Source organism: Vombatus ursinus, unplaced genomic scaffold, assembly GCF_900497805.2.
Source record: "Vombatus ursinus unplaced genomic scaffold, bare-nosed wombat genome assembly UNPS02014830.1, whole genome shotgun sequence".
NCBI classification, from domain to species: domain Eukaryota; kingdom Metazoa; phylum Chordata; class Mammalia; order Diprotodontia; family Vombatidae; genus Vombatus; species Vombatus ursinus.
The window spans coordinates 14714097-14730014 of NW_020954608.1; the positions used below are offsets into that span (position 1 = coordinate 14714097).

Here is a 15918-nt window from a genome sequence, read left to right on the forward strand (position 1 = left end):
AACTTCCTATTTTTTCTTTCACTAACTTACATTCAATTTGACTTAAATACTTTGTGTTACATAGAGACATTTCCCGTAAGTGGACTGTTTGGCAGATTTACAATAGATGTGATGAATAGAGGGAGGGAGACCCAAAGGAGGCCACCCTGCATGGAGGGAGGGGGCAGGCACATGATTCAAGGACACATGGGGCTCAGGGACAGAGAAAACAGAGAGTGGTAAGGGCCAGCCATGTGGTGGCATGGCCCTAACAGAAAGGAAGAAGGTGGGGGCAGACCTGTATTGGCTGGACATGGGCACAGATAGGAGAGGAAAAGAGACAGGTGGCACCTACCAGGGGATGGAAGACAAATTGGAGGGAAGGGTGCGGGAGGGGGAAGACATGAGGCAGTGGGTAGAGCATGGTAATGGTCTCCTCTCTTGGAGTCTGAGATCTCAAGCCAAGCCCCTGCCCCAGTGGTCTCTCCTTACCTGAGTTCTTCTGCTTTCACTTGGAAAGGTTGTTTTTATTTGTGTTTGGTGGGATTGGGGTGAGAGGCCTTGGAGCAGTAAAAGGGCAGGAGCTGAGAGAGCACAGTACAGTACAATAAGGTTAACATAGTGTTGTTTTGGTTTTTTTTTAGGATGCTGATTTATTTCAGAATTCTTTATGTAAAGTTGAATTTGCCTAATGTGAATTTATGCAAAACAAGAACTATCAGAATCTCCTCTCCTCCTGAGTCCTTCTCCTTCTCCTCTCCCTGTATTTGGGGATTTCTTCTATGTCTCCTTCAGCTTGAGTCTTTTTTCCTCATCCTTCTTTCTTTTCTTCCTCAGCTTCTTCACCTTTGTCTGCTCTTACTTCTTGACCTCCTCCAGTGCTCCTGCTTGACCTTCTCAGGTCCTTTTCTTTCGGTTCCAACCCTTTTTCAGCTCAAGTCTTTCTTCTTCCTCTCCAACTTTTTCTCAAATCCTCACAAAATGCCCCTCATCAAAATCAAACTTTAGAATTACTGATAATTCCAAACCCTTCTAAGTCACATTCACATCTCCTTTACTTTCTTCAGCTAAGTCCTTCTCCTGCTCTTTCTCCTGTACCACATATTTCTATAGAAGTCTGCATTTTCTTCTCCACCCAAAAGAAGGGGGAAGGGGACAGTGGAGAAGTGGTTATTTGCAAGGTGAGATCATAGAATACTGAGGGCTTTAAGAAGTGGTGGCTAGGAGGAGCAGGACACAGAGTGCTAGACCTGGTCAGGAAGACCTGAGTTCACATTTGGCCTCAGATACTCACCAGCTGTGTGACCCTGGACAAGTCTTTCTCAATTTCCTTATATATAAAATGGGGATAATAATAGCACCTATCTCCCAGAGTTGTTGTGAGGATCAAATAAGATAATATTTATAAAGCACTTGGCAAATGCCACATACATGCTTGCTATTAACAAACATAAGAGAAGTTATAAATTCAAATGAGCATTATTTTTCAGTTATCACCTTCAGGAATGTATATTTATTCAAATGATGCTGACATTACTCAAAAATATTTTGGAATCTTCTTTCACAACTGCCATCTTTCACAACTCATTTTCATTGACTTATAGTTACAGTTGCTAAGCTGAATAACTTTACTTCTGGAATAGAAACTCAACAGTCATAGCTGTAGGACACTGGCAGCCTAGATCGGGAAACAAAATGTATACATCCTCCAATCTTCTGGTTCAGTCTGAAGCAAAGAGGAGTAATCCTCAGATGTGGGAGAAGAAATTTAGTTAGGGGAACTGCCTACAATCTCACCGATTGAACTACTCCCTATCCTTTACTGCTAGGCCCACAATTCACCCACCATTCGGTTCTCACTTCATCTCAATTCAATTCAATTCAAAAAACACTTATTACATGCTTAAGTTGTCCTAGGGCAGCTAGGTGGCATTGAATAGAGTGTCATGCTTGGAATCCGGAAGACTATCTTTCTGACTTCAAATCTGACTTCAGGCACTTACTAGCTGTGTGACCCTGGGTAAGTCAAACCCTGCTTGCCTCTGTTTCCTCCTCTGTAAAATGAGCTGGAGAAGGAAATGGCAAACTACTTCAGCATCTTTGCCAAGAAAACTCCAAATGGGGTCACAAAGAGTCGGACACGACTGAAAATGAGTAAATGGCAACAAGTGCTCCTGCTAGGTACTATGAGAAATGCAAAGAGTAATTAAGACATTAGCCCTGCTTTCAAGTAGCTGATAGTCTAATAGGAGAAATCAAAGAGATATAAATGAAGTGCTTTAGTGGTCAGAAAAGGGAGAGATTCTACCAGGCTAAGGACTTTTTTGTTTTTTTTTTTAAAGCTGAAACTTAAAGTTAGGGTTTTTATAGATAGAAATTTGCCTGAGAACATTCCTGAGGAAATAGCATAAGCAAGGAGTAGAGGCTGGAAAGCAGAATTTGAATTCAGTTTGTCTGCAGGATAGACAAAGTGCAAGATAAGCAATTTGGACTATAGTGTAGTGAATCTTGAATTCTTTGAGTAATATGGCTTTTATTTTATTGGTAGTGAGATAGTGGTAGTGAGTTTTTTTTTAATATTTTGAATTACAGGGAAATTAACTGAATCTATGTTTATTAAGGAATTTAATCTGGCATCACTGGGTAAAGAGGTAGTATGGCATTTTGGATAGAGAGTTAGTCTCAGAGTTAGGAAGACATGCATTCAAATTCCAGCTGTGACATTACTGGCTGTGAGACCCTGATCAAGTCACTTAGCTTCTCAGTGCCTCCAGGAACACTCTAAAACTATACTTTATAGATCAAGAGACAATTTGCATCTCTGCTCCTCTCTGTGCTTGGCTCCAGACTTTTTTCTCCATCATTATCCAGCAACCTTCTCACTTTGGAAGATACCTCCTCCCCTGCAATCCCTTTCTCTGATTGATCAGTTCCTTTGGGAACCTCCATTTTAAGAAAATTGACCAGGCCAGCCAACCTTACTCCATTCCTTTCTGTGCTCTGATCCTAACTCTCCAGACTTCTTTTCCCACTATACCCTAGAAGCCTTTTAACCTCGGAAGATCACTTCACTGTGGCAGACTCTCACTGTGGAAAATCCCTCCTGCACTAGGCCTCCTTCCTTTGATTGGTCAGTTTCTCCCAGAACCTCTAATTTTCAGGAAAGTGCCCAGGCCATCCAGATTTACTCCTTCATTCCTCTCCGGCTCCCCTCTTAAGTCTCTAGACTTCTTTCTTCCACTATTCTCTCACCTTTTCAACTACTTTTTGTGTATTATCTTCCCCCATTAGAATGTAAGCTCCTTGAGGGCAAGGACTGTCTTTTTGCTTGTATTTGTATTTTCAGAGTTTAGCACAGTGTCTGGCACATGGTAAATTCTTTTGAAAAAATGCTTCTTGAGTTGACTTGTTAGAGGGTATTTCTTTATATATATATATTTATATATATATATATATAGATAGATAGATAGATAGATAGATAGATAAAATATACGTGTGTGTGTGTGTGTGTGTGTGTGTGTGTGTGTGTGGTTCCCCGTACCAGTGAGATCTCAGGTCTTATTCTCCCTAATTGGTGTGTGAAATGGGGGAGATTAGAAATGGTGAGAGCAGTTAGGAGTCTATTGCTTTAGTCCAAGCAAGAGGTAATGAGATATTTTTCCTTGATACTAGGTTTAAGAGGAACTTTGAAGCTACACTATCAGATAGAAACTTTTTGGGTCAGTTTGGGGGCCTACTGTCATCACGGATTGCTACCCCACAAAATCCGACCAGTTTAGGCCAATCCCTTGGCTCTTTTCCTACAATATAAGTTCCCTTTGTGCCAGTGGCTTTGTGACCCAGAGTTAAATACATGAACACAGAGCCAGTTGAAAAACAATCTCAGGTACTTTCAGAGAAAGAGAGAGAGATCCTGGGGGATCAAGTTCTTACAGGAGCATCCTAGCTATAAAATTACACAGACTTTCCCGCAACCCCCATTCACTCCCATAATAACCTTTCCCAGTAAGATGGAAAAAAGGATCAATCCAGTCACTAGATTCAGATTCTTACCTGACAGTGTAAGAACCAGCCTAACTATTTCCAGGCAAGGGCAATGAGTAATGAGCAGCACAGATCCAAATATGCTGTGTGCTAGGTTGCTTCTGGCCTATCACATGAACCCTTGTTTCCTCAGGGTATGTCAGCTGCTGCAGCTGAGGACACTGACAGTTGCTGATTGCTGGGTATGGTTTCAGCCAACATAGTGGGGGTGGTCTAACTCCTGCCCTATGCCTGTGCTATCAATCTCCAGGGAATTGCCACTGTGGAGCTGCCTTTGTTGTCAGCTGCACAAACCCTTAGCTGCCAAGGCGAAATTAGTATATTGGCAGTGGAAATAGGAAGGATGGGGTGGATGCAAGAAATCTTGTAGATATAGCATCTATAAGACTCAACAATTGATTGGAAGCGGGGAATGAAGGAGAGGGCAGAACCAAAGATAACTCCAAAGTTCTGAGCCTGAATAATTGAAGAATGGTGATACCACTAACAGAAATAAGGACATCCTCAAGAAGAGCAGTTTTAATGAGAAAGATAGTGGGCTCATTTTGGGACATGTTGAACTTGAAGCATAAGCAGGATGGCCATACAAATGGTAAATAACAAATGCTTGTTGATCTAGGTAGTGATTTTCATCAGGCAGCTGGAAATTTATAAAGGAAACTTGGGAGAAAGAGTGGAACCAGAAACATCAGTGTGAGAGTCATTTTCATAGTGGAGTCAGGGGAATTCATGGGTGTAGGTCAACTCTCAAAGAGAAAGAGATAAAAATTAAATATAGAATAGAGACTTGAAAATTACTTAACTGAGGAAGGAAGAGAAGGAAAAGGAGCCAGAGAAACAGATAGAAAGTAGTCAGAGAAATAACATAGAAGTCAAATGAGAGAATGTTGTGTTATAGAAGCCAACTGAGGAATTTTGAAAAGGAAGAAGTGGTCATCCATGGCAAATCCTACAGAAAGATTAAGGAAGGAGACTGAAAAAAGACCACAAATCTGTTGGTTAGGGAATTATTGATGACCTTCAAGGAAGCAGTATCAGTAAAGTGATTGAGATGGAAGCCAAACTGCAAGGGGTGGAAGGGTGCAAGTGTATGGAGTCAAACAGAAAGCAGTTAAGGCACACTGCTCTTTTAGTAAGTTTGGCAATGAAGGGAAACAGAGAAAGATGATGGTGACTTGAAGGATATCTGAGTTAAGGAAAATTTAATTTAGGTCAAGGAAGATGTGAGCATGTTTGTAGACACAAAGGAAGAAGCCAATGGAGGAGAGATTAAAAAGATAAGAAGTGGTTAAATGACTTGCCCTTCCTGCCAACATAGCTAGTTTCTATAGTGAGATTCAAAAGCTGGTTGTTTTGAATCCAAACCAAACTCTCTGTCTACTGTGCCATAATGTCTCTCAAATGCTGCTCTGAAATGTAGATCACCAGATTTAAGGAGAGCAAAGCTCTATGAGATGAGGATGTCAGAGGGAGCATCAACATAGTTATGGAGCACAACTACAGAGGAGAGGGTACTGAAGATAGTAGTATATAACAGGTGCTAAAAAAAATTTGAGAGAGGGTCCTGTAGGTAGGTGATGACTATGGAGAGGAGCAGGGGGGATGAAATAAACAGATGGCATGAACTTCAAAAGAGGAGAAGTTATTGAGTAGTAGAAACAGAACAAAGGTCTGGAATCAACCATGGAGAACAAGGATTATGTCAACCCCAGTCCATCTTCCAGGCCCCATGGCTTGGGAAGAGTGGTTCCCTAAAAGGGAACATGAACGAATAAGTGAAAAAGCACTTATTAAACACTTACTGTGTGCTAGGTAGTGTGTTAATTTCTGAGGATACAAATATAAGTAAGCAAGTTAGACCCTGTTCTCCAGAAGCTTAAGTTCCAACATGGAAAGACAACATAGAGTTGGAACGTGGCAGGGAGGTACAAAAGCAGTGATATAACACAGAATGTGATAGGCCTCAGCCAGGGCAAGATAAATTCTAGTGAAACACTAGTTCTGGTGGAACGCAAGCAAAAGGACGTAGAGATGGAAGTGGATGACAGGTTGTCATCAAGTGAAATGTTTTAGTTCATGTCTGGAGGTATAATGAGTACTCAAAATAAAAGTTCAAAGACCTAGGGGAGTTGTCACAGTAGAATGAGGGTCCCATAGGGTGTGGTATAAGAGGGGTGAACAAGAATACAGCAAGCGTGAGGAGAAGTTGGGTTAAATTAGATAGGGATTAGAGTATTAAAAAAAGGTGTGAGGCTTCCCTTGGATAGGTGGGAGACAATGGCTGTGGAATGTTGCATACTCTTAGACTAGGGCACTGTGGTAGTTGATTTTGCTGAACTGTTTTTCCTTATTACAATGGAAAACTAGTAGGGTGTATCTGGAAATAAATATGATGTAAAAGCAAAAGGCATTAACAAAACTTTTTTATAAAGGGTATGAGGTGGGGAGAACAGAGAAAGGTGTTTTTCTAGGTCTAGGTCAATAACAGAAATTAAAGAAACAGAAGGTTGGGAAATGTTAATGGTGAGAGGAGAAATGCTGAACAGATAGAACCCGGTTAATGAGGAGCTAATCAAACTCACCAACCCCACGGTTCCAATTAGAATGTTGGTGTGACAGCCAATACCTGTGTATGTTGATGTAGTCATGTATATTGGCATGCAGGGTGGCCTTCATCAGGTGAACAGACAGGCCTGATGGGCGATTCAAAACTCCCCATGGTACTGTTGTCTTTGAGGCAGGAGTAGGACAAGAGTGGAGCGGGGGGAGGGAGGACTAGAGTCGGGCTGATTTCCTCCGTCTGCAAAGGTTTCTCCTTAAGCCGTTGCCTCGTGATGCATCATAAAATGTCATTGGTCAAATGCTGTCAGCTCTATTTGGGGGCAAGGGCCCCTTTTTTCTTTACTCCCTAAGGTAACTGAAGTTGCTCGAGAAGTGAAATATTAAATGTTCTTGAAAACCTGATGCATATTTCTCTACTTTTAAATTATCTATGGATTGAGGAGTACTGAGGTTGTTTTAAACATCCTAATACATTTGGATTTTTAAAAGGTTTAAATATCTTTATGCTGTATGCTTAACCAAAAAAAAAAAACCCTTAATCTGCTTTTTAAGGCTAATTTTTAAATGTTCCAGGATACTTAATTTTGTTTGAATTAATTCAATTCAATTCACAGAATCATAAAATCACAGATTTAGAGCTAGAATGAACCTCAGAGCTCATCTATCTATTCCAACACTCTCATTTTGCAGATGAGGAAACTGAGGTCCAGTCAGATTAAGTGACTCGCTCAAAGTCACCTAGGTAGCAAGTGGAAGAACTAGAATTTGAACCTGACTTATCTGACTTCAAATCCAATGTTTCAAAACAAATGCTTCAGTTGTTTTAATTCAATTCAACAATCTACAATATTAAGCACCTACTATGTGTAGAGATGGGGGCAGCTAGGTGGCACAGTGGATAGAGTGCTGGGCCTGGAGTCAAGAAGGCCTGAGTTCAAATCTGTCCTCAGATACTTACTAGCTGCGTGACCTTGGGCAAGTCACTTAATCCTGTTTGCCTCAGTTTCCTCATCTGTAAAATGAGCTAGAGAAGAAAATGGCAAACCACTCCAGTATCTCTGCCAAGAAAATCCTAAATGGAGTCATGAAGAGTTGGACATAATTGAATAACAACAAATGCGTAGAGAGCATTGGGTTAGGTGTTAGAGAGATACCATTCTAGCTATTCCTTAATTTCTGTCTTGCAAACAGTCTATTGCAGATAAAACCACTCCATGACCCAATTATTAGACACATGATCCTGTGTCACATATGAATACACCTAAAATAGTATTGATGCAATTGTGTAATACAAAGATCAGTTAGGGAGAGCTGAGGTTAAGCAGAGAACAAACTAGGTTTTGTTGAAAGAACACTAAATCTCACAAGACCCAGGCTTCCATGTAGAAAAAGAAATTAAAGAGGGTTTGCCGACAACTTGTAATTGGTGAAGTGAGTCAGGGAATATTTAAGCAGAATTATGAAGACTTAGAAATATTATAGAGATTTGGCTAAATATAAGGAAACACTCCCTAACAATTAGAGCTGCCAAAAAATATATTATAGGAAATAAAACAGATAAATGGGGAAATGATTCTTAGGATAAACAAAAAAGATTATGTGTTAAAATGGAAGAAAATATTTAAGAATACAGATAAAATAAAGTTACAATTTTTAAATAGCTTACTGTTGTTTTAAAAATGAACTGGTATCATATTAAAATAAATTTTAAAACAGTAAATGTTTAGTAGTTGAAATGTTATGACAGAAAGTAAACAGTCCAATAGGTAGTAAACAGACACATGTAACAAATTTCTCAGGTACCAAATGAACTTTAATACGACTATAAAATGGGCATCTTGTCATGTGATATTCCCTAAGGCTAGGAAGTAATCACCTAATGATTTCACTGAATGAAACATAATATGCAAGCTAGTGTACCTCATGGAATTCCATCGGCATTAAAAGATTTCCATGTAATGTTATGCAGAACTTTGGAAATGAAATTCTTCCCTGTAGATTTTTATTTAGCCTTTCACAGTTCAGTAAAAACACTAATTATTTATTTCTGAACATGGGCTAGGTAATTAGGGGGCTAGCTGAAGCCTTGGAATCTATAATGACAAGTGAAAAAAAAATTAAAGAGGAGTTTTTCACAGCTAAGAATGGCTAATGTTTAAGAAGCAGGAAAAAGAATGTGCACTTTGAATAAGGATTACCTTTTTCCTTAAAGACCACAGTGATCATTGACTAAAAATGGCTTTTCCTGATAATTGCTTCACAAACAGGTAAAAAAGTAAAGAAAAGTCAGGCACCATCTTAATTTGCGTGAACTAAATCAATATTGCATATGGATTATATAGTGAGCAATAGTTTCAGGGACTTGAGCCATTATTCATTTCTAGGTATAGAAACCAATGAACTTTTCAGAATGAAACCAAATGTCACCATTTTAAAGAGATATTAATTAGATGATTTTATAGTATTTTATTTTGAAAATTTTTTTTGAGCAGAAATGCTTTATTTTAGTTTGGATTTGGGATTAGGGGATGGGTGTCTGGAGAGGTCCAGACCTGTGCTTCCACTGAAGTAAGAGGAATGATTCCTAGAGAAGAGATCTGCCGCTCACTGCAATTTATCACTTTAGGGTGTTGCCTGGGGGTACTGAGAGGTCATGACCTCCACATGGTCACATGGTAGTATATGTCAAGGGCAGGATTTGATCATCTAAGCACTAGTTAGGCTGCCTCTCAGTCATTAATAAATGAAATAGCATAGGAAATATGAAAGACAATAAGAAAAGTCAGAGGCACAGCACCACAATATTGCATTGTCCTGTAATTTGTATTAATTATAGCTGCATTTAGCATTTGTTGCATAACATACTTTGGAGCACTCTCCATGCAAGAGTTTTTGTTTCATTCAGTGCTGTCACTAACTAGCTGTGCGACTTTGAACAAATCATGTTCTGTGCTTCATACTGTACAGATATAAAAGTAACCTAGGATTTTAAAATTACAGACGCAAAGCTCTGAGGATAAATTATGCAAAGCATTCAAAAAATTCTTTGAAATATCAAGCACTAGGCAAGGAAATGTAAGAGGAATGTAATAGGAAATTCATTCTCTCTCTTTCTCCCTATCATTCTCCATTTGAACGTGCCATATATCTAAGATTATGGTATTACTGTCCTAGAAAATCAAGGACAGAAGTAATGCTCCTCTTTTTCTCTATTGGTATTTGGATAAGTGCTTTTGATAAAGGTTGTTTCCCCCTGTCAAACAAACATTTCTTAAGTATCATGGCCCAGTGGATAGAGCTGGGGACCTGGAGTTAGGAAGACATCTTCCCGAGTTTAAATCCAGCCTCAGACACTTACCAGCTAGTGTGACCCCTGGGCAAGTTACTTAACCCTGTTTGCCTCAGTTCTTCATTTGTAAAATGAGCTGGAGGAAGAAATGGTAAAACACTCTAACATCTTTGCCAAAAAAAAAACAAAAACAAAAAACAAAACTAAATGGGGTCAGTGATGAGCAGGACAGGACTGAAACGACTCAACAACAACAAAAATACGTAAGGCGTCACCTTAAATGCTGGGGATACAAGGACAAAGTGAAAAACAGTCCCTGCCCTCTAGGAGCTTATTATAAACAGGAGATCAGTGGAGGGTGAAAAGATAAGAAAAGGTTTGCCAGGGGAAGGGGCACACAAACTGAGCCCCGAATAAAGCTACGAATTGTAACAGGCCTAGACCAGGAGGAAGTTCATTTCAGGCATGCAAAAGCATGGAGGTAGGAACTGTAATACCAAGCTCCAAGAAGAGAAAATAGATAGCTTCAGCTGGAATTCGGAGTGGGTAGTGTGCAGTAAGCCTAGAAATGTAGTCTGTAACTAGGTCTTGAAGGGTTAAATGCTATACGAGAGGCAGTGTGGTATAGTGGATCGATAGCTGGATTGGGAATTTTCTCATCAGAGAATTCTGCATTTCAATAAAATCATAAATCTCTTCCCAATTCCTTTAAATGACAAGAGTAAGGGGATGGCATCACTAGACTTTGCTGCATCTATAGTCTCCTTTTTAGAAATCCAACAATAAAAAATACAGTGTTTTCTACATGCGTTAATGTAAAATTCCTAAAAAAAAACTTAACATTGCTTTTTTTTAAGCCAATCTTCCTTTGTGACTAGTTCATGAAGGATGTGGGGGAGAAAGATTCAGGGTGACCTAGGGAAAAAGAGCCCTTTCTATTTCTTCTCCTTTATGTTCACCAATTAGAATTTAGAGAAGATCAGGAAGTTTCCTGTATCAGGGGTTCAGAATGAACTGCAATCTATCTATATCTATAAAATTTATCTATATAGCTAATTTATCTTTTATTCTTCTATCATCTAATTTAGCATTTATCAATCTAATCTAACTTTCTATCTAATCTTTTATTCATCTATCATCTAATCTATCATCCATCTATCTATTTATGATCTATTCTCCTTTAAAGGTGTTACTAGGGAGCTACTCAGGAATAAATTTAATCTCCTTTTCTAGTTTCACATTAATTATTCCAGTACAAAAGCATAATGACTCAGTGGTTTATGCAACAAACTGGAAACTCGGTCCCTGTGGGTTTCTGGTCTTGCTTCTGCCATGTCCTTTCTAACATTGTGTAAGTCATTTCAAATCCCTATTCTTTAGTTTCTTCACCTATAAGATGAGGAAAATTCTATCAAATTGCTTCCCAGATGCATAAGAAACAATAAAAGTAATTCATAAATTTAGAGTTATAATGCCATTGAAAGCCACAAAATGATAACTTTTCTGAGATAATAGCAATGAAAGTGTTTTGAAAATTAAAATTACTATATAAGTGAAAGGTATTAATACCAGTGCTGATGTGGAGAAAGGGGTACTAGGAACTTCAAATAGGCAGATGAATCTGAAACTTCTTTTGGACAATTAGATTCACCTCTTTCTCACCTAAACTTTAATTTACTTTTTTTTTTATATGCAGCAATTGAGGTTAAGTGACTTGCCCAGAGTCATACAGCTAGTTAGTATCATGTGTCTGAGGTCAAATTTGAACTCAGGTCCTCCTGACTCCAGGGCTGGTTCTCTATATACTGCACCATCTAGCTGCCCCTTCACCTAAACTTCAGTGAGAACTCTGGAAAAGTAGCAAGACTGGCTGATTTGCATTTATGTTCTTTTCTGCTTCTTGACAAATCATTCCAAATAGTGGGGCTAATGAACAGTGAAATGATCAGAAAAATGAGACCAGATAAGAGAGAAAGAAAAGCAAAGAGTGGGGATATAAATCCCTGAAAGACCAGTAACTAATATCTTCAAATCTTCTCTGTCCACTGTGTCCTTCAAATATGTTCTGCAAATATGTACAGGCCTTCCCTATCTTGGGAAAAATAAAACAAAATAAAATTTTGACCTGATTCCCCTCGTCCAATCTACATGCTATTTCTCCTTCGACTTTAATTGATAATTTTCTCAAATTGTCTACACCTGCTTTTCTCATTCATTCTTAACTTATCCCACTGAAATTCAGTTTCTGATCTCACCACTGTATTGATTGCACTATTCACAGTCACCAGTATCTTCTTAATTTCAGATCCAATTGCTCTGCATTTTTCTCATGAAGTTTTTTTTTTAAATAAGATTAACTATAACTGAAAACAGGACAATTAAAAAAATATTGGAATAACATTGAAAAGAATCTTGAATCTTGGCAGGCTAGAGCAGAGGTGTCAAACTGGCTGCCTGTGGGACTTGAAGTGTGGTTGAGGAAGATTAAGATGTAAATGGGAAATTTTTAACAAAATATGGAAAAATACAACATAGATAACATTAATTTGTGGTTTTTTTAAGTCAATATGTCAATAAGTCAATGTGATCCATTTCTATTTGAATTTGACACCACAGGCTAGAGCAGTAGGTTGAATCTAATAAGATAAAATTTAATAGTGAGAAACATAGTCTCACATTTGGGGGAAAACAATCAACTTCCCAAATCCAAGATGGGGTGGAGGGAAAGGGCATAGTTAAACAGTAGTTGTTCTTCTAAAGATCTGGAGGTTTTAGTGAACTGCATGCTCAATATGAATCAGCAGTATGCTGTGGCAGCCAAAAAAAAATCTAATGCAATCTTGAGCTGCATTAAGAGACCCACAGGTTTCAGGAATGGGGTGATGATCATCCTGCTGTACTCTGCCCTCCTCAGACCTGGGGAGAATTGTGCTTCATTCTGGGTGTGGCTAGTGTGGAGAGGCAAACAAGATGGTGAATGGCCTTGAGTCTATGACCTATGAGGATTAGTTGAAGGAAAGGGGCATGCAGAAGAGAAGACTTGGGCGTGGGGAGTGGGGAATAGAATATCTGTCTTCAAATATTTAAAGGCCTGTCACATAGAGGATATATTAGATTTCTTCTTTTTGGCTTCATAGGACAGAACCAGGAACCATGTGGAAGCTACAAAGAGGGCAATTCAGGCTTACTATCAGAAAAAACTCCCTAATAATTACAGTTGTCTATTATGGTTGTCTTAGAAGTGCTGGGCACCTCTTCAAGCAGATGACCACTTGCATGGATGTTATAGTTGAATTTCTTTCATATATAGATTAGACTCAATGGGCACTGAGGTCCCTTCTACAATACATACATACACACACAATGTAAATTATATTTACATATATAATATATACATTTTGTTATATGTATAACATTTGGACTCACTATTTCATCTGTTTAAGGGAGCTCCTTGGTAATGGACTCCCTTTTACAACGAAGATTGGAACCTTTCTGCATTTTACAGCCTTAGAGAGTTTGGGCAACCAAGTGTTTGGTGACTGACAATACTGAGGTAGAGGTGGGATTTAACCTAGGTCTTTCTGAGTCCAAGGCCAGCTCTCTAGCCATTACAACACAATGCCCATTTTCTTCAGGTTTACCAATCTTAGTGAGATGGTTGAAAGAGTTTAAAAATTAGGGTATCTGAGGATTAATTTGGTGACCTTGGGCAAGTGTCAACCTCTCTAGCTCCCATTTCCTTATCTCTAAAATGGGAATAACACTTGCAACTGGCTCACAGAGTTTTGGTGAGGAAAACCTTTTGTAAACCTTAAAACTCTTTTTAAATGGATTAATATTAGTTGATTTCAAAGATCCTTTGATGTTCTAAAAACTTTTGTATTCTATGATTCAAAGCAGTGCTGTGGATTGTTCAGTTTGTACAGAAAGATGACACGTTCCCCAACCAACGACTAAACCTAGCGAGTATGACCATCTTCCCAATGGGGTGATTAGCTTGCTCCCCTAGAAGTTTCACTGTATCCAGTGAACCCGTTAAGATTATCCGTGCACCAGGAAACAGAGGACGATCCAGTGACTGCTGAATAACTGACCACTGTTTGGGGAATGCAGTTTTTGACAGAGACACAAGAACCACAATTCCCAGCAAGCCCCACTCCTTCCAGGCCTCCTCACAGACACTACCCCCTTACACTTCGGCTCCCCCTCCCGCCACGCACGTTGCATGCAGGGAATTGTAGTTCCAGCTTAGTGATTGAAGGCGGGGGGGAAGGGGAGGGAAGGAGGAAGCTTAAACAGCTTTGGGAATGTACTTTTCTTCAGTATGGGGAGCGAGATACTCTCAACTCAACTGAGGTCCTACTGGGCCCCATAAGGGCAAAGCCCTAAGAGATTACAAGAACTATTCTCCCTCGAGAAGAGGGGCCCATGATATCCTGGAGAGCAAATTGACCGGAATGCCAATTCACCACCAGGGTAGTGGAGGGGCGGGACCCCCGGCTCCGGAAGGAGAGCGGTGATCGCTCCACCAGTCAATCGACGTCTCTTCCAGCCAGTTGGAGCCTGAAGGATTGGGCGAGGGGCGTGCTTTACGTCGGAGATTGGAAGAGAAATGAAGGGCCGGCGGGATTGACAGGGAGTTCCGTTTGAGGCGGGGCTGCGGTCGCGGGGCCGCGCGTCGCGTCGGGGCGGCGCCGGGGACGCGCTCCTGGGGAAAGAGGTCGGCTGTGCGGGGCGGAGGGGGCTGGGCAATCTAGGGGAGTCGCGTCCCGGAGGCGGCGGCGGCGGCGGCGGCGGCGGCGGCGGCGGTGGCGGCGTCTCTGGCGGAGGCGGAGGAGGGCGGGGAAGGAGGATGGAACCAGCTGGGGGCCGGGGTTGGTGCTGAGACGCGGCGCTTCCCCCTTCGTACAGCTTCTGGAAGTTGTGCGGGTGTGAGCTGGACACCGGTGCCGCCCCTGCCGCTGCCGCTGCCGGCCGGGCTTGGCGGGAGAGCGGGTGGGCGGGAGGGGCCGCTGGGGCAGGCGGTGGTCGGGCGGGGAGCGGGGGAAGGGAAGGGGGAGCGACCTGGGGAAGACGGAGCGCGCTCTGCGCCGGGGGGGCGGGCGGCGGCGGGGGGGCCAGCGGCCGCAGCCGCCGGGAGGACGCGAGGCGATGGAACAAGTGGAGATCCTGAGGAAATTCATCCAGAGGGTCCAGGCCATGAAGAGTCCGGACCACAATGGGGAAGACAACTTCGCCCGGGACTTCATGGTGAGTTCTGCCCCGCACCGCCCCCCACCCTGCCCGGGGTCGCTTTGTGTGGGTGCCCGTGCTGGAGGAGGGGGTGTCAGTGAGAGACAGGGGCAGCGGGGCAGACGCCAACCTGCCGGGCGTGGGGGGGCTCCCGGGGCCGCGGGGGGTGCGGCAGCCGCCGCCCCGAGCTCTTGTCCCTCTCCCAGCCCCCTCCCGTGGAGCGGGAGTGTCTGTGAGGCGGTGTTCCCCCCACCCCTTAATCTTGGAGACCACCTATTGTTCCCCTGCTCCCCCCGCCTCAGGCACCCCTGAGGCTCTCAGTAGGGGGACTGGGGTAAATGGCACTGGCACCTTGTCTCCTGCCCCGAAGGCCCCCTTCTTCTGCCAGCCCAGCGTTCTCCTTTGCGTGCCTGGAAAGGGTCAAGGGAGTGGGTGCTTCAGGTTGGCGTTTTCTTCCCAGTCGTGAGGAAGGTTTGGGGTGAAAAGAGAGAGTGAAATTGGAGTGTAGGGCGCGTTAAACTCTTAGGTAGACACGAGCTCGTGGTGATTATTGGGGGGAAGGACTTGACCATGCCTGGATTCTCACATTCTCAGGTTTTTCCCAACGTTTGGAGAAGGCATCTCCTTGAGAGAGAACATGTTCAGTATACAATGATTTCCATAGCTTACTCCCTAGAACCCACATTTGAGGCGATGGTAACTAGGGTCGCCGTGTGTGTTGTGTAGGCAGGGGAAATAATGCTGAAGGAAGCCTTTTCCTAGGGAATTTTGTTGAAGGCAATGGAGGGGATGTAAATGTGTGTGTGTAGGGA

General features: G+C 41.8%; 1 protein-coding gene across 6 annotated transcripts in view; it reads left to right on the top strand.

Annotated features, from left to right (window-relative positions):
• Positions 1-14980: 14980 nt before the first annotated feature.
• Positions 14981-15918, top strand: part of PTPN12 (protein tyrosine phosphatase, non-receptor type 12) — a 94377-nt gene continuing 93439 nt past the window's right edge. For 3 of the 6 annotated variants that reach the window (XM_027838622.1, XM_027838620.1, XM_027838621.1), the window contains exon 1: positions 14988-15124. In XM_027838622.1, coding sequence (XP_027694423.1) covers positions 15026-15124 — 99 coding nt within the window. In that variant the 5' untranslated portion in view covers positions 14988-15025. Of the gene's footprint in view, positions 15125-15918 lie in introns of all 6 variants that reach the window. The other 3 variants (XM_027838625.1, XM_027838623.1, XM_027838624.1) reach the window with 2 other exon arrangements.